Source organism: Perissodus microlepis, chromosome 14 (genome assembly GCF_051167445.1).
Source record: "Perissodus microlepis isolate ML-2025 ecotype Zambia chromosome 14, ASM5116744v1, whole genome shotgun sequence".
Classification (NCBI taxonomy): Eukaryota; Metazoa; Chordata; class Actinopteri; order Cichliformes; family Cichlidae; genus Perissodus; species Perissodus microlepis.
The window spans coordinates 1,886,946-1,910,982 of record NC_140474.1 but is presented as its reverse complement, the minus strand read 5'-3'; the positions used below and the strand labels follow the sequence as shown (position 1 = coordinate 1,910,982).

At 43.9% G+C, this 24,037-nt stretch overlaps 1 protein-coding gene across 1 annotated transcript; it reads left to right on the top strand.

Annotated features, from left to right (window-relative positions):
* The first annotated feature begins 529 nt into the window (after positions 1-529).
* Positions 530-5,156, top strand: LOC146372833 (sperm-associated antigen 4 protein-like). Its single transcript, XM_084951200.1, has 9 exons — positions 530-725; positions 1,415-1,505; positions 1,628-1,824; positions 1,927-1,985; positions 2,132-2,267; positions 2,345-2,469; positions 2,583-2,756; positions 2,856-2,945; positions 3,134-5,156. Exons 1-9 carry the CDS (start codon positions 536-538, stop codon positions 3,242-3,244), a joined length of 1,173 nt encoding a protein of 390 aa, XP_084807326.1. The 5' UTR covers positions 530-535; the 3' UTR covers positions 3,245-5,156.
* Positions 5,157-24,037: the final 18,881 nt, after the last annotated feature.

The following is a 24,037-nucleotide window of genomic DNA, read 5'->3' as shown; positions in this document are numbered from 1 at the left end:
ACCAGTACGTGGTAGGTGAAGTGTCTTGCCCAAAGACACAACGACCGAGACTGTCGGAGCCGGGGCTCGAACCGGCAACCTTTGGATCGATTCGGATCCGTCACTTCCCAGCTCATCCGACCCGGATCCGCATTGGATCCGCTGTTGATTATAAGCTAGAATGATGCCCGCTAATGTTTGGCTCGAGTGTCCTAAAATCACACTTTCCCTCTGAGAAACGGTTTCATTACACTTTAATACCGTATTTAAATGACCGTGGTCTTGCCTCATTCTCATATACGTCACAATTTTCTCACAGCAAAATCAAACAAATTAGTGACAGTGAATATGGAAAAGTTTTCTTCATTCACTGCAACACACCTTTGCACATGGGCTCGTGAGCGCCTGTGTTGTGCTATATGAATGTTGACAATATGATGCGGTGTTTATAAAGGCACTGAGAAGGAAAGGTATTTAATTAAGAGCAAATTTCATTTAAAAAAAAAACAGAACTACACTCACACCTTTGCGCATGCGCACACGAAGCGCTGCTCTTATGGAACGCGCGTGCGTCATATTCGATTTGTGCGTGTATCTGTTTGTAACGTCCCTGAAAAAGCTGCGGTTTGAAATTTTTCTCCTGCACCTAAGTTTTCTGGTTCAGATGAGTTCAGTGAGAAGTGCTAAACGTCCAAATTTACGGAAAAGCGCACTTACAGTTTCTTCAACTTTCGTTTTAAGTGAAGGTAAGTGCTCTTTAGACTAAAAATCAACAAGTACAAAAACAGAGTATGTTTTAGCTTCACATCTTACATTTAATATGTTTCAAATCTGAACATTTTAAAAATGATATCCAGTTGATTATGTCAGAAAAGCACTTTTTAGTGCATTCTACTGTAAAGGTGATTTTACTGCTTACCTGTTAGACGCAGCTTGTCTGATCAAAATTGTTTCCTTTTGTATATTAACTATAAAAACAAAGAGTTTTTAATTCTTAAAACCTTTTGACAGGATTTTGGGCCAAATTCATTTAGTTGCTTTGAGCTTTTCTTTACCGCTGTGGTGATTTCCTCTTTTTCTGAATTTTAAAAACTACATTGTGAACAAACAAACTGACATGTGAAAGAGATTTTTTTGCAAGAAAATGTTGTGATCTGTTGCTATGATATGAATCATAACAATATGAGGCTATGTTTTTGAAGACACTGGGAAAATAAAGTTCTTTATTAAGAGCGGATTTCATAAATGGGTGTGATTCAAATATTATTCTGTTCATTAAAAAGAACAAGCTGGCACCGTGAAGTTTATATATAAGAGAATTTGCACTGATTTGTACAGAGTTGCTTCTGATGGAAACATGCTCAAATCATAGTTAAGTCTGATAAGCTTTGTGTCAGAGACTCACTTAACCCCATGTTTCCCTTTCATTTTACAGCCATGTTGAGAAGAAGCCAAAGACTTCAGTCTAACGGCTATTACGGCAGCCAAGGAGAGCCCTTAATCTCCTACAAGGAGACTTTACACAGGTTAGTGCTGGTCTACATGTTCTTTGTTGTCATCCACTGACATAGATGCATGTGTTGTAATCATAATCCATTTGTTCTTCCATGTACATTTTTTCTTACATGATTTTGTTTTTTCTGTGCAGAGTTTTCAAAAGGCGACGTCCCCGTCCAGTCCCTGACAATACTGACCGAGACACAGTTGAACACAACACTGTTGACTGTGACACTGTGGACTACAATAACGATGGTTTTGTTGACTACAGTAGTGGCAGCAGCAGAGGTCTCTTTAGAGCCATCAAGGCATTGGGACTTTTGGTCCTCATGCTGGCCTTGTGTTTTGGTAAATGATCTCCTTCCACAAACAATTACAGTCTTTCTAGTACTATGTGCTTTTCTTCTGGATTAAGCTTCTCTTCTTATTCTGTTTCTCTTCATCCACCAGGATTGATTTTCAGTATTGGAGGGCTGAAAATGGACTTTTCCACCCTGTTCATGAGTGAGGTATGAAAAACATATGAAGCTCATAATATATTCCCTGAAAATTAATCAGACAATGACAGTTTATTATTATTATTTTATATCTATCTATCTATCTATCTATCTATCTATCTATCTATCATAACATGAATGGTTCTTCTCAATTGCAGTACTCACTGAATGGACAAGAACAGGTGGAAAGGCAGCTACAAGAGCTGCAAAGGGAGTTAATAGACTTACGAAAAAGAATTGACTTCCTTCTTCCAGTTGGGGACAGGATGCCCAACTTTGCTCTGGAGGAACTGGGTAAGACATGAAATCGGATCAGAATTTCTTTGTTGTTGTTTTGCGATTCCTTTCTCACCCTGTGTTTTTATCTACAGGAGCAAAGATTGTTAAAGAACAGTCTTCAGCATCCTACCTTTCAGAACAGGCTGGATTGAAGCTGTGGGGGCTTACATTGATACCCGCAAAACCACCCTGTGTAAGCCCAAGAGTCGTTATTCAGGTATAATCTACTTTCACAAAAAAACAAGATACTATCTCACACATCTGCATGATTTAATAGTCAAACACTAGCGGTCCAAACTGAACTCTGTTTTTGTTTCTTTTTCTCTGTAGGGTGGAGCACCCATGGTCCCAGGAGTGTGTTGGAGTTTTGCGGGCTCCCAGGGACATTTAACAATTAAGCTGCCACACAGCATCGCCATCAGCCATGTGACACTGGGTCACATTTCTAAGACTGTGTCACCATCTGGAAAGGTCTCCAGTGCTCCCAGGATGTTTTCAGTGTTTGTAAGTCACAGATTTCCACTGCACCACTGTTCAGCTGTTGCATTTTACATATGTGTATATAGAGAACAACTTTATCTGTATTTATTTCTGTCTTTTCAGGGAAAGAGAGCATTAGACGACAGTGGTGTCCACCTGGGAACATTCGTCTATGATGAAAATGGAGATCCACTCCAAACATTCAGGATACCCGTGAGTACACTGTGCCATTAGACACATGCACATAGACTTTTCTATCCAGAGTACTTAGAGGTTAGCTCCCCTTGCTATCTGTATATCCTCCCTCATAATAATCACAGTATTCCTAAATTTACCATCCTTTCAAGAGTCAAGAAAACTATTATGCAACTAACCCATCTTGCTTTTGTTTTGTCTCTCAGGACGACAAAGTAGACGTCATCCGCTCCATTACGCTGCATGTGTTGGACAACTGGGGCAATCGTGAGTATTCCTGTCTGTACAAGTTCCGAGTTCATGGAAAGCTGGCATAACTAGCTTCCCATGAACTCCATCTATAAAAGAAAGAGAGGAAAAATGTGAAAGTGAATCAGACTGCAACACATATTTAAATAATTGTGTTTGAAAGAAATTGTCAATTTAACCCATTTTTTTCTCCAGCGAACGTCCATCCTACCAGGTAAGACATGTCTGATTAAGATGTTTGCAGTCTGATTCACCTCACCCCCAACCAGCCGTGGCAGAGGGCTTGCCCCTCCCTGAGCCTGGCTCTGCCAGAGGTTTCTTCCTGTTAAAAGGGAGTTTTTCCTCTCCACTGTTGCCAAGTGCTTGCTCAGAGGGGATCATCTGATTGTTGGGGTTTTTCTTCTCTTATATTGTAGGGTTTTTACTCTACATATACAGTGCTTAACAAATTTATTACATCACCTGTCATAGAAATAAGAACACCCCAAATTTCTTAAATTCTTACATTAGGTGATGTTCCACTAACTTTGTTAAGCACTGTTATTGTGAATTGGAACTCATTTGGACTGAATTAAATTTCTTGTAAAACATAAAAATTCTCTAAATTGTCTCCACTGGAAATTTAGAGATTTTTAAAACAACAAGAATAAAATTGTAAGAAAATATTTTTCATGTCTTTTGGTATTCTTAATTGTCAGAGTATATTAAACAAGCGTGATAACACTACGGCCAGAGGATTTAAATTTTGAAAAATGAACATTTAAACTCCCAAAAGTAAAGAAAGTAAAGTCCATGTTGCATGTGCTGTGATATGAGAAGCCTTCACTGTGATGCAGGCTTTGAGGTTTAGTGAGGTAACTTCAGGTTTAACCATGTGATTGTAGTTGGGACACCAGATAGACCAGGGGTCGGCAACCTGCGGCTGCGGAGCCGCATGCGGCTCTTTAGTCCTTTTAGTGCGGCTCCGCGTGGTTTGGGAAAATAAATTTGGTTTTTTTAAGTAATTGGCTGAAGTGTATTTTATTTATGTTAGTTCTTTGTTAACTTGTAGTTCTAAATTGGAAGATTATTGTGATATTGAAATACAAACATAAAATTATATTCTATTATTTTTTGATCGCTCAAAATAAGCGTCACACTCACGGAAGCCGGCGTACCCGCTGAAACGCCGTGCATTTATCGAGACTTTCAACCCCAGGTAGGCCAATTGTGGATCTTCGGATCCACATTATGTCAGCAGCTGTTCTCCACCGTGAACTATGTTAAAACAAACACCGCTCGCGCCTGACAGATGACAGCTTACAGTCCTGCGTAAAGATGAAAGTGACTTCGTACAGCCCCGATTTCCAGATGCTGTGCGCAGAGCTTCAGGAGCAGAAGTCCCATTGTAAACATACCACGGCAGACTCGACGATGTTTCCATGAACACGCTTTTCAGCATCTCTTTATTGACCACTTTTCACACACAGTTGCTGTACAGCCGGCTGTAGCTTTTCAGCTCACAGCCCGACACACACCAACAACAACACAACAGCATAGAGAGCACAGACGTTAAGGCGGCGAGGCGTGATTGCGGGTGCCGCTCAGGTGCGCCCGCCTCCCCTGCAGCGGCGCTGCAGACCACGCCCCGCCGCACACATTAACCAGGTAAAATACATATTTAGGCAGAATTTTGCAAATATCTGTTTTTCAATTTTTAGCAGCATAGAGCTTTTTTTCCAATTATTTTTTAAAAGTCAGGTCAAGGCTCCAAAAGCACAAAGACGATATAAGGGTGGCGGCTCACCACAGGTTTTGTTTGCTGGATCATTTTAGTTCAGCTTTCCTTTTGTTATATTTCTTTAAGAGTTCAAAATGTGTTAATTACATAAATAAAAGAAAAATTTTATTTATGCCATGATAGAGAAATATAGAGAAAATGTAATTTTCTCTATAGCAGTTCATGGATTTCATAAGCAACACACCTCAGTTGTTCACACAAAGCATAAAGGTATAAAAACAATATATAAACTGTTATCTTCATTTTAGATGTCAGAAAGTATTTGCGGCTCCCAGTGTTTTCTTTTGCGTGGAAATCGTGTCCAAATGGCGCTTTGGGTGTTAAAGGTTGCTGACCCCTGAGATAGACCATTAAGCATATTGCATCTTGTTTTTTAACTTCATCAATTTCGCAGATTTCACTGGAAATTTTTATTTAATAACCCCAAATTTGGACTTATTGATAACAGAAACAAGCTTCTACACTCATTTTATTTAGTTCTGTTAATTTCAAAACAAAGCTTCTTTTCCTTTTTCTTGACTAATGGTGTCACCTCCTGTAAGTTGTCATGACTTTTGAGTCATGATATGTATAAATTCTAAATGAGTGAAAGTCAGGGACTGGGCCAGATCGGACGGTCTGAGGCAGCTTTGTTCTGGTCTCCACCTCTGTGTGGAGTTGCTTCCTTGAGCTCATCCACTCACATCTGCAGGTAGTTTGAAATCAAGAGGCTGTGCATTTAGGAGCTGTGGTGCTAGATCTCCAGCAGTTTGTATTTCTGCCATGGTAGTAAATGGGCTCTGTCTCTTGTCTTCATTTCTCTGCGTTTACTCTTTAGTAACTTTTGTATATCATCTTCTCTGTAGAACTACACACCTGCTACTATATAACTCATCTGGAAATCTTACCTCTCCCGTCTCGAGGAATTTCCAGTTATCAGCAGGTTTTTGCCATTCTGCTTGCAGCTACGCCAGGGGTGTCCAACTCCAGGCCTCGAGGGCCGGTGTCCTGCAGGTTTTAGATCTCAACCTGGGTCAACACACCTGAATGAAATGATTAGTTCATTACCAGGCCTCTGGAGAACTTCAAGACATGTTGAGGAGGTCATTTAGCCATTTAAATCAGCTGTGCTGGATCAGGGACACATCTCAAACCTGCAGGACACCGGCCCTCGAGGCCTGGAGTTGGACACTCATGAGCTGCGCCATGCCTCTCCAAAAAGCCCCAAAATCACACACGCTTGGTTTGAAACCCGGCCAGCCCACTGATAACCACCCTCGCCATCATCACCCAGTGCATGCCAAGTAAGGCAAAGCAGAGCAGTTATCCAAGCAGCCATTCTCCATCTTCTCACCTACGAGTACTATCTTATATGATACCTGATATAGCTCATAGCTTCTGCCCACCCAGCTCCCCCTCTTCCCAGCAGCACTTTGAAAACAAATACTGAAAACACGAATCCCACCATCTGGCTCTGTTTTTGGGGCTCAGTAACAGTCGAATCATGGCACTGAAAATTCTTTTTTAATGGTATCCGTCATGTTCTCTAGGAAGTGGTTGGAGAGCTCAACCTCACAGCTGTGTAAACTTTCATGTGCTCTTCTACTAAAAACACTTAAAGTGCTTTACACAACTTGCCTCATTCACCCAGAAGATCCATTAGAGCTGATTGAGGAGCATCAGGGTGCAGAAGTAAGCTTGAGAGAAGGCGAGAAGGAGAAAAGACACAACCAACATGAGCACAAGGACAAACTAGGGTCACACACAACTTTATACAAGTAAAGACACACATACATGTACAGTAGTACAAAGAATATTATGTAAAGCCGCTCGACAATAGTGGAAAGAATACCAATAAAGTGTATCAATATAAGTACGCGTCTGCAGTTCAGCATCAACAAATGAAGTTAACAGGAGTTCATGTGACTAGTTCACATGACATAGAAATCAGCTTTTAAACAGAGTGCAGTTATGGGTTTCTTCAAATATTAACTAGGTGACAATAAATGTCACCCACAGACCCACCAATTAAACTGTAAACAAGACATGATCAGCGTTAATTGTTCACTGTTTCAAAAGAAAATAAAGTCCCTGTAACAACGTGTCAGTGACACAGATGTTTTTGAAGCTGTTGTTAAAGTTGTTTACACCAACGTTTAAATCTAATACAACAGGAAGGAAGAACAAAAATGGTCACAACTATTACTAACAGTGTGACTCACAGTAGTAATTGCTTCATTCAATCTGCCACATCAGAGCACTCTACCTGAAAAAAGGACAGCAGGTGTGTTTTTGTAACATTTTTTTAAAGAAAAAAACTTAAATGAAATTAAACATGAATTGTTTTTGAAGTTTTTCAAAAAAAAATCCACGTTGTGCGTACTTGCGTTCTCGTGTACTCGTGATACGTCATCAGTCTGAGACCAAGTACTGTTCCAATTCAAAGTACGCATCAAGCCGAGAACGCGAAAAAGTCCCGGATGTGTTCTCGCTCCGCCCGTTTTATCGAGCATGCATCGGTGGTGACTTGTGTGGACTTGGTACAGCTAAATATCCCAGAATGCATTTCATCCAAAACTCAAACTCAATGGCGGACGAGCGGGGCTAAAAACTTTTAAATATTACTATTTCTGGGTCACAAAATACACTTTTAAGTTATTTTCAAGCGAGAAAGTAGCTGTGCAAACTTCAAATATCTGCTCGATTTATTAAGATATCATATATTTCCAAACGTGTTCAGATGTTTTCGGAGACGTCTGTGACCCGCCAGCTCCATAGCAGACAGCGAGGTCGAGGACCACTAAAGCCGGCGAGAACAGCGGACTCCTGGCTCATCGTTTTCAACCCCCCCGCGGTCTTTTCGCTACTCAGGTTAAACAAACCCCAGCAGCTGTCTATTGTATTGAGTGTCCACTAAAATTAAAATAAAAGCGTTCTAACATCTCACTTGCTTGTTTTTATTAAGGCATACATGTACACTATTTTTATTAATAGATATTTCGCTACTGAGGTTAAACATGATATATAAGTAAATTAGATAACTTCTGAATGTTAAGTTTGGTTTATTTCAGTGTTTTATTTGTTCCTGAGTAAATCGGTTTGGCTGTGATTAAAGTTAAGCTTCATAACATGTTACTCACAGTTAAATTAAGAGGGGACGGCAGTAAAAACTCCAGACGTGTGACATCATCAAGTACGCTGGTAATCCAATCCGGTCGTTAAGTGATGACGTGACGAATCCTACTTCCGGGCCTAAAGTAGTCTGTGTTTAATATGGCTTTTGTGTTGTTAACATGTTTAATGTTTTGTATTTTCTTCTATTTGATCTCAAAAAGCTCCTAAAACAGTCAGTGATCACTGCTGACCTCCCTCGGCTTTTATTACCGCTAATCATTTATTTAAGCTCAGTTTTTAAAACCTTAGGATGTAACTACAGCCCAGCCCATGCAGCAGTATATGAATGACTAACCTCGTATTGTGGATGGATTATCTCAGTTGTTCTCCTGGCTGAAGTTTGGTCCTTTTACAGCATCCTGCCATGCGATTACATTTGTTCCTGACCACCGAGAACACTCACGTTAACTTTTATCGAGTGGAAAAAAGGTTAACTTGTTTATATTATGCTAACATAGCTGTGTCGCTAGCGGTCACGTAGCACATCATTATATACCAGCTAGCCCAACTTCAGTAACCCTACAAACGTCACTGCTGTTTAGTTTTCTGTCATCATCATTATTCATCTATGTATTACTTTTATGTATTAGTCATCTATTCGTTGTAATCATCTATCCTTGCAGTTGTTTATTACACAAAACAAATTATATTATCAAACTTCTGGCCACACAGCGCTGATATTCATTGCACATGCACATATTAACCTTAACCAGAGGGTTTAAAAACAACAACAACAATGTTTACATACCATATCTGCTTCTGCTGTGGCCTGGTGGACAACAAATTGGTCAAGGGTTCCTCTTTCTTTCACGCCCCTCATATTCATCATGTGCCCACCAGTAGAAGCATGCTGCTTAACGTCAGTCAGTCCACCATGGCAAATGGAAAAAGTGCGCCGGCACACAGTGCAGTGCGCTTTATACGTGTTATCGCGCACTTTTCCCAGCCAGTTGTTTTCATTTTCCCATTCCTCCCTGTATTTTTGCAACCTTTTTTTTTCTTTCCAGGAGGGGAACAAGCACTGACTCGCGCCGCAGTGTCGGTGTTTGTCTCTTTGTTGGCCATGCTGGTCATCTGTTGTCTTCCGGTATCTTCTCCGCACGCGACCTTTCCTCGACCAATTAGATAAGCGGTAATCTGTGCTAAGTGTGCTGTCAGCTCATTGGTCACAGAGCAGGAGAGGGGCTGGGAATTATGTTTTCAAACAAAGCGTTAAATCCATTAACATTTATAGACTTTTTGTGATTCTCCCTGTATTACGGGACAAAGTGCGTCCCTTATTAGCTCAATACGGGACGTGTACTTTTGTTTCTAAATACGGGACGATTCCTTTTTTTAAGGGACGGTTGGCAACCCTAATCCTGCCATGCGATTACATTTGTTCCTGACCACCGAGAACACTCACATTAACATTTATCGAGTGGAAAAAAGGTTAACTTGTTTATATTATGCTAACATAGCTGTGTCGCTAGTGGTCACGTAGCACATCATTATATACCAGCTAGCCAAACTTCAGTAACCCTACAAACGTCACTGCTGTTTAGTTTTCTGTCTTCATTTATGTTGGAAGTGATAACAGAGCTGTACGTTTTCATTTGTTTCCAAAACCCCGCAGTCAGGACATGCTATATTGTATTTAGATAGAAGCTAGCAAGCTAACTCCCTGCTAACTTCTAACTCCGTTAAATGTCATAAATTCCGTTTTCATGGATGCCTGGATGTTAAACTCAATTGTTACACCTGGTAGAGCAGAACGCTGATCATTTTATTAAAGATGAAAGACTTTAGACAGTTTTTCAACTCTCAGTAATGCCATAGTGATCGTTTGATATATGGACCTGCAGCGGAGTTTAGGCCCAGACACGGCTAGTGACGTCAGACTTAACGACCGGATTGTACAATTTGCAAGGCCGCGCTCGCGTTCTCGGCAAGTCCGGTCTCGCCGAGAACGCGAGTATGTACTTGCGTACTTAGAATTGAGAAAGGGCCATGCTGCTAGTGATGGGATTTACGGCTCTTTTTAAAGCTCGGCTCACTAAAAGGAGCCGGATTTTTCGGCTCCCAACTAGTGATGTGTGGATCGATCCTGAAATATCGATTCCTCCGATACCAATCATTTATGTTCTAGAATCAATTCTCACATTAAAATATCGATATTTTAGTAATTTAGAGTAAATTTGTAGTTTATCATTAACAGGAACACAGTGGAAAGAAACTATAACATTCGGATTGTCTACATTCAAAGGAACTACTTCCTCTTCCGCCTTTCATAGTCATGTGCGAAATACGGCTGTATAAATGTCTCGCAGCCCCTTGGCGTGCGCACTCACAACAATGGCTGAGTGTAATTGGAGTCATGTGCGGACGTATTTTAACTCCACAAAGAGCTTAGACGTGGTTTGCGATATATGTGGCAAAAAAGTGCTCCAAGACTGAGGTGTTGTGGCCGTACTAGGGAGACATTCAAAAGGGCTGTTTGGGGGGGGGGGTGATAAATACATTTTACAGGGTTTATTTATCGGATAAAATACGTTAAATGTCACCGTTATTATTGGCCGGCCCGGAAACAGCGGGGGTTGTCCAAATTCAGAGGCTGCTTCCACCTGAGGACCCGGCCTTTGCGGTCTAAAGAAAGCCGGGTAGTACGTCACGAGCTCCCTCGGTGGACTGAAACTCTGCCGTCTGCTCCTTGCTATCTAAAATATAACCGGGCACTGACCTAAACTCTCGACCGTCTCACACTTCTGTTTAATCGGTTTTGTGTTTGACCTTTATTCAGCTGTGTGAAAACCCCGGAGGAACCCACCCGAGGGATTAATAAAGTTAAATTTAATTCAATCTAATCTAATAACTTTAATCTCAGCCAAACCGATTTACTCACGAACAAATAAAACACTGAAAAAGCCAAACAATAACATTTTTAAGTTATCAAAGTGACTTATATATCATGTTTAACCCGAGCAGCGAAAGACCGCGGGGGTTTGAAAACGATGTGTCGGTCGGCTCAGATATTTGAAGATTACACAGCTACATTCTCACCTGAAAATATGTTAAAAGTTTTTTTGCGACCCAGAAAGAGAAATAAGAGTAATATTAAAACTAAGTAGCTGCAGTAGTAGTAGCCATTGTTGGAAACTGGAATTGGCTGGGCCGCGCTATAAATTCTGTGATATGGTTTTTCAATTTTGTTGTCCGGGTGGAAAATTGGGAAAAATTCGGGAGAATTCGGTGTTCTCCCGGAAAAATCGGGAGGGTTGGCATGTATGGTTGTGTCAACATCACTAACATGGTCAAACACCTCAGAGTAAATCATATCACAGAATATGACGAGCGTATGTTGAGGCGAACTGAAGAGGAGGACAGGGACAGGTGCTGCTGGGGCGAGACAGACGTCTCTCACTCCGTCCTTTAGTGCTGCAGGCAGGCAAGGTGTTCAAATAGCACAACTTCAGTTTTTTTTATTTCTATATGATGAACTCTGCATTATTAAATAATAATAATAAGTAATCTGATGTCCTGTAATCATTATGATGCTATAATTTGAGATACAATAAATAAAATAAGTTTTTGTACAAAGTATCGGTATCGGATTGGTATCGTCGATACCACCCTGAATATTACTTGGTATCGGATCGGAAAGGAAATCAGTGGTATCGCACATCACTACTCCCAACCAGCTCTTCAGGTTGTTTTGTTGCTTTAATTAATTTATTATTAACAACAATATAAAATTATGTACAAAAGGAATTACTAATGTAAAAACAAAACAAAACATGGTTTTATTTATATATGTTTATATATAAATATATACGTGGCCCCTAGAGACAAAGCACGTACAAACTCCAAAACACATTTCTAGCGTTAACTGAACTTGGAAAACAGAGCTACCTAGATCAGCGGTCCCCAACCCCCGGGCCTCGGACCGGTACCGGTCCGTGAGTCGTTTGGTACCGGGCCGCGAGAGTTGAGGCTCAGGTGTGAAATGTATAGTTTTCAGGGTTTTTATCGGTTTTCAGCGTTATTTTGTTATCGTTTTTATCGTTAACTCTGTTTTCCTGGGTCTTTTCACGTGCGTTATGAATAAATCTTCTTTTTTTCGGTACCGGTACTAGTTTTATTTTGTTGTATTTATCCGCGACACATTAAAGGTTGGTCCGTGAAAAATATTGTCGGGCATAAACCGGTCCGTGGCGCAAAAAAGGTTGGAGACCGCTGACCTAGATCACTTAGGCTACGTCCACACGTACACGGGTATTTTTGAAAACTGAGATTTTCCGTTTTCGTTTTAAAAAATAATCCCGTCCACACGTAAACGCAGAAATGAAGGAAAACGCTGCTAGGAACATGCCAAAGCAACAGGTGGCGATATATTCCTAACCGTGTGGAAATGTTGGCCAATCAGAAGTCTAGAAGCCTCGGTGGGAAAAAGTGAACAAGGATGTCATATCAAAACAAGCCCACACCTGCAGTTGTTTCAGTTTTTCACTGGTGTTTCCTGTCAGCTGGTCAACCTCACTCAGGCGACATCCATATCAGCCAACCAAACGACAAGCTCCTCCCTTTGTGCTTCAAATCCCTCCCACTCTGAGACAAGGAGCTGAAAGAGAGAGAAAAGAGTCAATTATAAAGAAGAGAGAAAAGTGAAACCCTCCTCAGAAGGTCTGACTCGCATACCTGCAGCTGACCTGTGATGGACTGCAGTTTGGCGTTCACGTCATCCCTCGCCGATGCCAGCAGCCGAGTCTGCAGGGTGCCCTGGAAGAGCTGAGTTAATGTTCGACTCCTCCTGGTCAGGCTCTCCAGCTGGATGAGCCGAGGTCTCCCCTCTCGCCGCTGCCTCTGAACACAGAAACACAAATTGCATCTGAAGCAGGAGGTGCAGATTTTTTCTGCTATTCTTTTCTAAATCCAGGCTTGAAAACGTGGAGGTATTTGGAAAACTTTTTTGGCCAGCGGACGACTGTTGTCTTGCAGAAAGTCAAATCAAACATATGCGATACACAATCAATTCACAAGAACACATTATAAAAATAAGTCCAGTTCTTGCCTGATTTCAAATGAATTCTGCATCAAAACAGGGTGACAGAAGTAAAACGAGTGCACAAAGCCTCACTTTGTACAAGCCTGCTATTACAGTTCTACAGTTCTGCTGTACGAATCTTATGGATACACACTAAATGAAACAATAGTGTGCATGACTCCAGATTCTGATCCCTCATCCTAATATGGTCCCAACATAGCAACAGCAATAAAGCAAATGTTGAGGCTTCAAAATACAAAGTCCATAAACCAATGGCTGACATGGGTTTTATCATAAGGGTGATAAATATACAGATTTCAGTCTGTCTTAGAGATTTGATGTTCATTTACCTGCAGATGCCCTATACGTGCCTGCTCTGTGGTTTTCCACAACGTTTTGCACATCACTATTTAATACAGGAAGTAAGTGAACTAAAACAAGTCATCTTTCTTTGTGAGAGGACCATATTAATGAAACAAACCTCAATGACATCACAGAGATCCCTGAAGATGCTCCTGCTGCTTCTCTTCCTCCTCATCCAAAGCTTCCTTCTCCTTGTCCTCGCCTTCCATCCAATTGTAATTCAACCTAATTGTGGGCTCGTGAGCGCCTGTGTTGTGCTATATGAATGTTGACAATATGATGCGGTGTTTATAAAGGCACTGAGAAGGAAAGGTATTTAATTAAGAGCAAATTTCATTTAAAAAAAACAGAACTACACTCACACCTTTGCGCGTGCGCACACGAAGCGCTGCTCTGATGGAACGCGCGTGCGTCATATTCGATTTGTGCGTGTATCTGTTTGTAACGTCCCTGAAAAAGCTGCGGTTTGAAATTTTTCTCCTGCACCTAAGTTTTCTGGTTCAGATGAGTTCAGTGAGAAGTGCTAAACGTCCAAATTTACGGAAAAGCGCACTTACTGATTCAGTTTCTTCAACTTTCGTTTTAAGTGAAGGTAAGTGCTCTTTAGACTAAAAATCAACAAGTACAAAAACAGAGTATGTTTTAGCTTCACATCTTACATTTAATATGTTTCAAATCTGAACATTTTAAAAATGATATCCAGTTGATTATGTCAGAAAAGCACTTTTTAGTGCATTCTACTGTAAAGGTGATTTTACTGCTTACCTGTTAGACGCAGCTTGTCTGATCAAAATTGTTTCCTTTTGTATATTAACTATAAAAACAAAGAGTTTTTAATTCTTAAAACCTTTTGACAGGATTTTGGGCCAAATTCATTTAGTTGCTTTGAGCTTTTCTTTACCGCTGTGGTGATTTCCTCTTTTTCTGAATTTTAAAAACTACATTGTGAACAAACAAACTGACATGTGAAAGAGATTTTTTTGCAAGAAAATGTTGTGATCTGTTGCTATGATATGAATCATAACAATATGAGGCTATGTTTTTGAAGACACTGGGAAAATAAAGTTCTTTATTAAGAGCGGATTTCATAAATGGGTGTGATTCAAATATTATTCTGTTCATTAAAAAGAACAAGCTGGCACCGTGAAGTTTATATATAAGAGAATTTGCACTGATTTGTACAGGTCTCAGTGGTCTTTGATCAGTGGTTGTTGATCAATGGTCATGACAATTTGCATATTATTGATCAAGGAACTGACCTCCCAGCCCATTGTTCCTTCAGTGGTGCTAGTTTCAGTCATTGTGCAAATGTATTGTTTATAAAATTGGAGAAACCTGCAGTCAGCTGAGACTGAAGAAGTCACTTGGATGAGTGACGAAATGCTTCTCCCACTTGAAAAAGCTACGTCCAGATGAACAGAATCAATCTCTTGGGATTTCCTTACCTGGATGATTGACCGTGCATCAAGACACGTGATTACCATATTTTTGTAGTTTTTATATGAAAAAAGGTCAAGCTTGCAAGGTTAAATATATGCTTATTGTGTATCGACAGACAAAGGAAGATGACAGAACAGAGGTACATATAGTTGGTGTGGCCACTGCAGAGCAGTGCAGTGCACACAACTAGAGGTACTCCTACAAACTGGAGAAACCCTGTTCATCGATGGTGAAACGTGGAAGCCCTATGAGGAAGACTTCGAGAAGGCCACGGTCACCGCCAGTGTGAAAATCAGAGGAAAACAAATTCTTGACATCAAAAAAAGAGAATTAAAAAAAATATGTATATAGTTCCTTTATTTTGTTCATACGGTTTAAAATGTTCAAATATGCAAAATGATATTTTATAAAGAATGAATTGTTTTTAATTATATTTTATTTATATATACTTATACTTTTTTATTACTTGTTATGTTCATTAATTTAAACAATATTTAAAAGTTATAGTTTCAAGTGTATTCCTGTGCTAAGTGTTTTATTTATTTATTTATTTATTTTAATCTATTAAATAGCTGGAAATGCATAAAACTGCCGTGTTTATTAAATGAAACAGAAAGCATGGTTAATAAAACACTCTTTAATCCTTAAGGATGTACAGAGCTTAACAGACTTTTTAAACACTTAAACACTTTAGAAGGCTAAAATGTTATATATGTTTTTCTTAAACAGTTTAAAAACATTAATAACACACCTAGAAATGAAGATCAAAGCTTAATATTGTATTTTGTAGGTATTAAAGGGGGCAGGTCCATAAACAATATTTCATTCGGTACCTTTGAAGAAGCCAACAAATTCATTTCATTATTCATTTTAACATTCCTGCTGTTTTAATGCTTAAATTGCTGTTTTATTCAAATAATTATGGAAGTGCAGAAGTCAAGACCAAATTACCATTTGGCCATGAATTACATTTGTTTGAAGGTTGGAAATTTGTCCCTTGCTCAGATTTCTTCAGATTTCACACTCTGGAAATGAAGCACTTTTTTCTCTCGTCATATCTTTTTGATGGATTTCCACAGAGCCCTGAAAACTTCCATCACTGTTCACCAAAGCCTGCTGTATCTCTGTGAAAGAATGATATCGATGCTCCATATAGATTTAGAGTTACAAAACGTTGTTTGAGGGCAAGTCAAGGCAGTTTTTGCTTCGCCTCTACTCAGTTATGGTACATTACAAGTCATATATCTTTAATAATTCATGTTTTAATTATTAATGGTCACCACTTAAAGATTCCCCCATTTCTTCTGAACAAAACACTCTAAGAATGACCCTACAGTTAGGAAATTATGACCATTTGTTCGAGGGGAATCCTCAATATGAGAAATACACTGCAAAAAGCCTGTCTCTCTGTACTCAGTGTTGCCAACTCCTCAGTAAGGAAAATCGCTATTGGTTGTCCTAAAAGTCGCTAGAAGTCGCTAAATGACGTCATCGCCTAATTTGCATAATTGGTCATGCTAATCTAATTGTAACCTATGTTGTTGGAGAGAGAAATAACATCGTGGAAGAGACATAAAGTGAGTAAAAAACGTCCTAAATGCATTTAGAGTTTATTTAGAACTACAAATTAAATTTCTTTTAGCAATTATTGTTTTTTTTTAATGTCACAATTCCAACCCTGCTCCTTTACCCGGGCTTGGACCGGCAAAAGTGACCCGAAATAGGCACTCTGGTGGAGTTACTTTGTGTGTGTGTGTTTATAAGTAGTTTTAAACCTTGTGATCCACAAAACAGCATAAGAGTAAAAGAAGAACTGACTGCGTTACAGCACCCGCTGCTTGTTGAGAGTAAAAGCGATACGCCCTTTCACGTCTTTTTTTAGCGACTTTTTTTTAGAAAAAAAGTCGCTAAGGGGTCTGAAAACTCGCTAAATATAGCGACAAAGTCGCTAAGTTGGCAACACTGGCTGTACTGTGTGTGTAAAAGGGCTGAAACAGATGCAGCTGTTTTGGCGGGAAAAAGTACACAGCCTCTCTGATTGGTGGATTCAAATTGAGCAGCTCCAGCAGACCTAGAAACATACATACATTTTTCGTACGTGTTTTATGTATATACTTGGGATTTTACATCATAAAAAAAACAACTTATTTGTTTTAAAACTAACTATAAACAGTTTGAATGATGCATTTCTCATGCAGATATGAATGAAGCACGTAAAAACTCCATAGCACGTACAAACTCCAAAGCACGTACAAACTCCAAAGCACTTAACCCTTGTGCGCCCTGGACCAAAAAAAAAAAAAAAGAAGGGGGGGGGTCACGCAGACCCCGGCAGCGCGGACCCAGGTCTCGTCGCGAAACAGGGCGCCGGTTCGCGGTGGGGGCAGATGGGGGTCAGGCGGACCCCTGGCTATAGCGGGTCTCGTCACAGCGTCGGACAAAGGCACCTAATTGGTTGTAACCCTCCATCGATCGCGTAAGTTACGATGGCAAACCTTGGGGTCTGGAGGGACCCCAAAGCGCCACGGCAACAACTCTCAACTTCACATCATCATCATCATCGTCTCCTTCTCGAGAGTGTTCGCGTACACCGGCCTCAGTGAGGACCTCGGACTCTCCGTTCCTCCTCGACCTCCTTCCTCCTTCTCCCCCGTTCTCCTGCTCCCCGCAGGCGAGCGCTTAGCCGGATGGGCCCCGGGTTACGCGTAAACCGGCCCAAGTGGGGACCGCGGGCGCTCCGTGCTCCGTGGGTACTCTGTGACTCCTTAGTGATCATGATGGGGTATTTCGCTACCCCACACCACATTCGTAAGTTACAATGGCAAATACTGGGGTCTCGAGGGACCCCGAACCACCGGAGCAAACATCTCTCAACTTCACATAATCATCATCATCATCATCATCATCATCATCTCCTTCCTCATTCTCCTTGGTCCTTCTACCCTGCGCTTGCAAACGCTCAGCTTTACAGAGGGTAGTCTTCACGTAAACCGGCCCTCTCCTCAGTTCTCCTGGGCCTCGCTGTTGGACGCTTAGCTTTACAGAGGGCAGAGTTCGCGTAAACCACCCTCCTTGAGGGCCTCAGACTCTCCCTGCCGCCTTCCTACCTCCTTCTGCTCCATTCTCCTGCTCCTCGCAGGCAAGCGCTTAGCCGGGTGGGCCCCAAGTTACGCGTAAACCGGCCTTCGCGAGGACTGGGGGTGCTCTCTACTCCGTGGGTACACTGTGACCCCTTAGTAATGGCGATGGGGTATTTCGCAACCCCAATGCACATTCGTAAGTTACGATGACAAACACTGGGGTCTGGAGGGACCCCGAAACGTCAGAGGAAACAACTCTCAACTTCAGATCATCATCATCATCATCATCATCGTCTCCTTCTTGGCAGTGTTCGCGTAAACCGGCCTAAGTAAGGACCTCGGACACTACCTGCCTCCTAGTCCTCCCTCCTTCTCCTCGGTTCTCCTGTGCCTCGCTGTCGGACGCTTAGCTTTGCAGAGGGGAGTGTTCGCGTAAACTGGCCTCTATGAGGACCTCGGACGCCCCCTGCATCCTTGTCCTCCTACCTCCTGCTCCTCGGTTCTCCTGCTCCTCGCAGGGGAGGGCTTAGCTGGACGGGCCCAGGTTACACGTAAACCGGCCTAAGCGAGGACCTCGGACTCTCCCTGCCTCCTAGTCCTCCTTCCTCCTTCTGATCCGTTCTCCTGCTCCTCGAAGGCGAGCACCTTGCCGGATCAGCCCCGGGTTACGCATAAACCGGCCTAAGCGAGTACCTCGGACTCTCTCTGACTCCCTGTCCTCTTTCCTCCTTCTGCTCCGTTCTCCTGCGCCTTGCAGGTGAGCGCTTTGCCGGATGGGCCCCGAGTTACGCGTAAACAGGCCTAACTCGGGACCTCGGGTGCTCTGTGTTCCGTGGGTACTGTGTGACCACTTAGGAATCGCGATGGGGTATTTCGCAACCCCAATGCACATTCGTAAGTTACGATGGCAAACACTGGGGTCTGGAGGGACCCCGAAACGTCGGAGGAAACAACTCTCAACTTCACATCATCATCATCATCATCTTCTCCTTCTCGGTAGTGTTCGCGTAAACCACCCTAAACGAGGACCTTGGACTCTCCCTGCCTCTTCCTCTTTCTGCTCCGTTCTCCTGCTCCTCGCAGGAGAGCGCTTAGCCAGATGGGCCCCAGGTTATGCGTAAACCGGCCTAAGTGAGGATCTCGGACTCTCCCTGCCTCAGCGTCCTCCTTCCTCCTTCTCCTCGGTTCTCCTGGTCCTCGCTGTCGGACGCTTAGCTTTGCAAAGGGCACTGTTTGCGTAAACCGGCCTCCATGAGGATCTCGGACTTCCCCTGCGTCCTTGTCCTCCTACCTCCTTCTGCTCTGTTCTCCTGCTCCTCGAAGGCGAGCACTTAGCTGGATGAGCCCCAGGTTACACGTAAACCAGCCTAAGCGGGGACCTCAAACTCTCCCTACCTCCTAGTCCTCCTACCTCCTTCTGTTCCGTTCTCCTGCTCCTCGCAGGCAAGCACTTAGCTGCTGGGCCCCGAGTTACGCGTAAACCGGCCTTCATGAGGACCGGGGGTACTCTCTGCTCCGTGGGTACACTATGACCCCTTTGTAATCGCGATGGGGTATTTCGCAACCCCAATGCACATTCGTAAGTTACGATGGAAAACACTGGGGTCTGGAGGGACCCCGAACCGCCGGAGCAAACAACTCTCAACTTCACCTCATCATCATCATCAATGTCTCCTTCTCGGCAGTGTTCGCGTAAACCGGCCTAAGTGAGGACTTCGGACACTCCCTGCCTCCCCGTCCTGCGACCTCCTTCTGCTCCGTTCTCCTGCTCCTCGCAGGGGAGGGCTTAGCCGGACGGGTCCCGGATTATGCGTAAACCGGCCTTCATGAGGACCGGGGGTGCTCTCTGCTCCGTGGGTACACTGTGACCCCTTTGTAATCGCGATGGGGTATTTCGCAACCCCAATGAAAATTCGTAAGTTACGATGGCAAACACTGGGGTCTGGAGGGACCCCGAACCGCCGGAGCAAACAACTCTCAACTTCACCTCATCATCATCATCATCATCATCATCAATGTCTCCTTCTCGGCAGTGTTCGCGTAAACCGGCCTAAGTGAGGACTTCGGACTCTCCCTGCCTCCCCGTCCTGCGACCTCCTTCTGCTCCGTTCTCCTGCTCCTCGCAGGTGAGCGCTTTGACGGATGGGCCTTGGGTTACGTGTAAATGGGCCTAAGTGAGGACCACGGGCTCTCCGTTGCTCCTCGTCTTCCTTGCTCCTTCTCCATCGTTCTCCTGCGCCTCGCTAGTGAAAGAGCAGCTGCTTGGCCTGCCTATTACGCGAACACCGCCCTCCAGTTGGACCTCAGGCTCTCCGAGCCTCCTCGTCCTCCTTGCTCCCTCTACATCCTTGTCACGCTCCTCGCTAGAGTACGCTTAGGTTTGCAGAGGGTGGGTTTTGCGAAAACCGCCATCGGTGAGGACATCGAGCTCTCCGTTGCTCCTCGTCCTCCTTGCTCCTTCTCCATCGTTCTCCTGCGCCTCGCTAGTGAAAGAGAAGCTGTTTGGCCTTCCTATTACGCGAACACCGCCCTCCAGTTGGACCTCGGGCTCTGCGTTGCTCCTCGTACTCCTTGCTCCCTCTACATCGTTCTCAAGGGCCTCGCTAGTGAAAGCGCAGCTGTTTGGCCTGCCCATTAGGCGAACACCGCCCTCCGTTTATGCTCCTCGCTAGCTTACACTTAGGTCTGCGGAGGGCCGGTTTCGCGAACACCCCCTTCGGTGAGGACCTCAGGATCTCCGTTGCTCCTTGTCCTCCTTGCTCCTTCTCTACCGTTGTCATGCGCCTCGCTAGTGAAAGAGAAGGTGTTTGGCCTGCCTATTACGCAAACACCGCCCTCCAGTTGGAACTCGGGCTCTGCGTTGGTCCTCATCCTCCTTGCTCCCTCTTATCATTCTCAAGTGCCTTGCTAGTGAAAGAGCAGCCCTTTGGCCTGCCCATTATGTGAACACGGCCCTCCGTTTATGCTCTTCGCGAGCGTACGCTTAGGTCTGCGGATGGCCGGTTTCGCGAACACCGCCCTCTAGTTGGACCTCGGGCTCTCCGTTGCTCCTCGTACTCCTTACTCCCTCTACATCGTTCTCAAGCGCCTCGCTAGTGAAAGAGCAGCTGCTTGGCCTGCCTATTATGTGAACACCACCCTCCAGTTGGACCTGGGGCTCTCCATGCCCCTCGTCCTTCTTGCTCCCTCGCCTTCGTTCTCATCTGCCTCGCTAGTGAAAGACCAGCTATGTGGCCTGCCTATTACGCGAACACCGCCCTCCGTTTGGACTTCAGACACTCCTTGCCTCCTCCTCATCCTTGCTCCCTCTACATCGTTCTCAAGAGCCTCGCTAGCGTACGCTTAGGTCTGCGGAGGGCGGGTTACCTGAACACAGCCTTCCGTTTAGACCTTGGACCCTCAGTGTCTCCTCATCCTCCTTTCCCTTTTTTAAAACATTTTCCTCGCTCTCACGCGCCTCGCTGGCGAGCCCTTAGCTTTGGGGAGGGCGGGTTTCGCGAACACCACCGTCTGTGAGGAACCCAGTACCTCCCACACACACACACACACACACATACAGGAGGCAGTGAGGAGTAGAAGGAGGTTGTTGCTATGCCTGCGTCGCGAAACCAGGGCTCATTGTGTGTGCGCCCGGAGCAGCTACGGGGGAAACTCATGGGACAACCGACCAGTTTGGGGCCATGGTTTATTCAACGTGTATTTTCAGTGTGGTTTAACTTGCTAATCTGATCTGAAATACTTTCCTTGAATGTGCCTTAATTTCACCTCTTTTTTATTTCTTCTTTTCTTAGCTTACTGAAAATGTTGGCGACCAAAGGCCGGATCCAGGGATGTGTGCTGCTTGTGCTACTGGTGTTATGTGGGCAAACTGCTCGCTGTCAACATCAATACACAGATAACAAAAGAATAGCCTAGTGTAACGTAGTGTTTTATGTTTTTTTTTTCTAGAATGATTCAAATGTTACCATCATTTCCCCAACCCCGCAGGCTCTGCAACCCGTGAAGAACTGAGACTCCTTCTGGTCGGTAAAACAGGATCGGGAAAGAGTGCATCCGGAAACACCATCCTGGGGGATGCGAACGCTTTCAAAGAAGACGTTTCGCCCGAGTCTGTCACCGACGGCTGTCTCAGAAAAGAGGCAGAGGGCGAAGACGGAAGAAATATCGCTGTGATCGACACTCTGGGGCTGTCTTTTGGATGAAATAGATGAAATGGTGGATTTCAATGGAGGAAACCACTACACCAACGAGATGTATAAGGCGGCCCAGAAGAAACTCGAAGGAGAAAGGCTGAAGAGGAGAAAGGAGGAAGAACAAAGAAAAAGGGAAGAAGAGGAGAGGATCGAATTGAAGGAGCGGTGTAAATTCTTCCGCCTCGCTTCCCTGGGATTATTTGGCACAGGAGCGTACTTTACATCTTATGTTCTCATGGGGCTCGGTGGAGCCCTTGGATATTCTCAGTTAAAGACGCCGAGCTTGACGGTTGGGCGTCTTCTTTACTCGTTGATACCGTGAAAACTGCGTAGGTGTATCACCTACTCGACCTAGTGATCAACGAGTACCGCACCGAAGCATGCAACGGGTGCAAGACCAATCACCCCAGCCAGAGACAACACGAGTGTCTGCGAGTCTTGGTGTCAGGGTCCCTGTGCCTACCCGGTCGGCTCAGTATGGCTACATATGTTTTTCATTTTGTTCCTGCTCTCTCCCTTCCTCTCTTTCCCTCCTCCCTCTGCCAAGGCGGAGCTCACCTGTGGGCTTCTGCCCTTGGTCCACGCACCTGGTCGCCATCACGCACCTGTGGCTCGTTACGAGAGTGTTCCAGCTCCTTTATAAGACGGCAGCTCTGTGTTTCTCGTCGCTGGACCGTTGCCGACCCGCATTCCCTGGACCAACCCCTGTGTTTCCTGAGTGATTGAGTGTGCGAGGAGTGGAGTACGTCATCGTGTTTTCTGTGGAGTGTGGAGAGGAGCGTGAGGAGTGGACGGAGTGCGTGTGGACTTTCAGCGTCTTTTCCCTTTGTGTGTGGACCCCCGGAGCCCGGCTTCCCCCTCACCTCTGTAAATAGATCACCTGGTGTGCTGTAATAAAGATTCTTGTGTTTCCCAACTCAGAGCCTGCGCGTGTGTCCATTCCATCCCGCTGTGACACTTGGAGGATGACTTTTACGCTGAACATTATTACAGCATCAGGAAAAGACTCCTCACGCCGCGTTTCATTCCTTCCATTCAATGTCTCCTGATCATGTATTCACAGCCACCGAAGGCGCTGTACAGCACCGAGCACCTGAAACACGGACAGTTTGTTGATATTGTAATCAAAAATACAGCCCCGGGGGGGAGGGGGGGCATTTTAAAAACGCACCCTCCCTATTGCGCATGTCCCTAAAAGGTATGGCCTTCCAGATTGCCTCAGTTGTATCGTGAATGTAATTTCAAATAAAATAAAATAAAACTCAGAAGCGTCTGTGTTCTGTATTCTTCTTTTTCTTCTTCTTCTTCTTCTTCTTATTATTATTATCATTATTATCATTATTGTGATTATGCTTCATTTTTATGTACTGGGGTATCAATGACCCCCACGCTGCCGCAGCAGCTTCTGTGCGTGGCCCCCAAGTGCTACGTTTTCTTTCCCGATCCCCTGACGAACCCATTAGAATCGCTCTGGGGCACTCTTCGACCCCAAATGATCGTTCTGTTTTTTTCATTTTCATTCACCTGTCTCTACTGAGGGTGGGGTACTTTGGGACCCCCGGGGTCTGGGGCTGCCCTGAAGGGGAGCACAAGGGTTAAAACAGGACACAGCCACTATACGTGCTGGCCTCATATCAAATGTGAAGGCAGACTGAGTCTATGTTTGACGTTTGTTTATATCTAATCTTCCTTTTCAAACATTTAAACAGCAGCGAGTCTGCAGCTGAGGGAATACAAACTCAAATTGTCGGAACAGGTTTGCTCGTTTCTTGGATTCATTTGGTGATTTATTAAATGTATAACTGTTATTCTAATCTGCTGCTGAGTCTCTT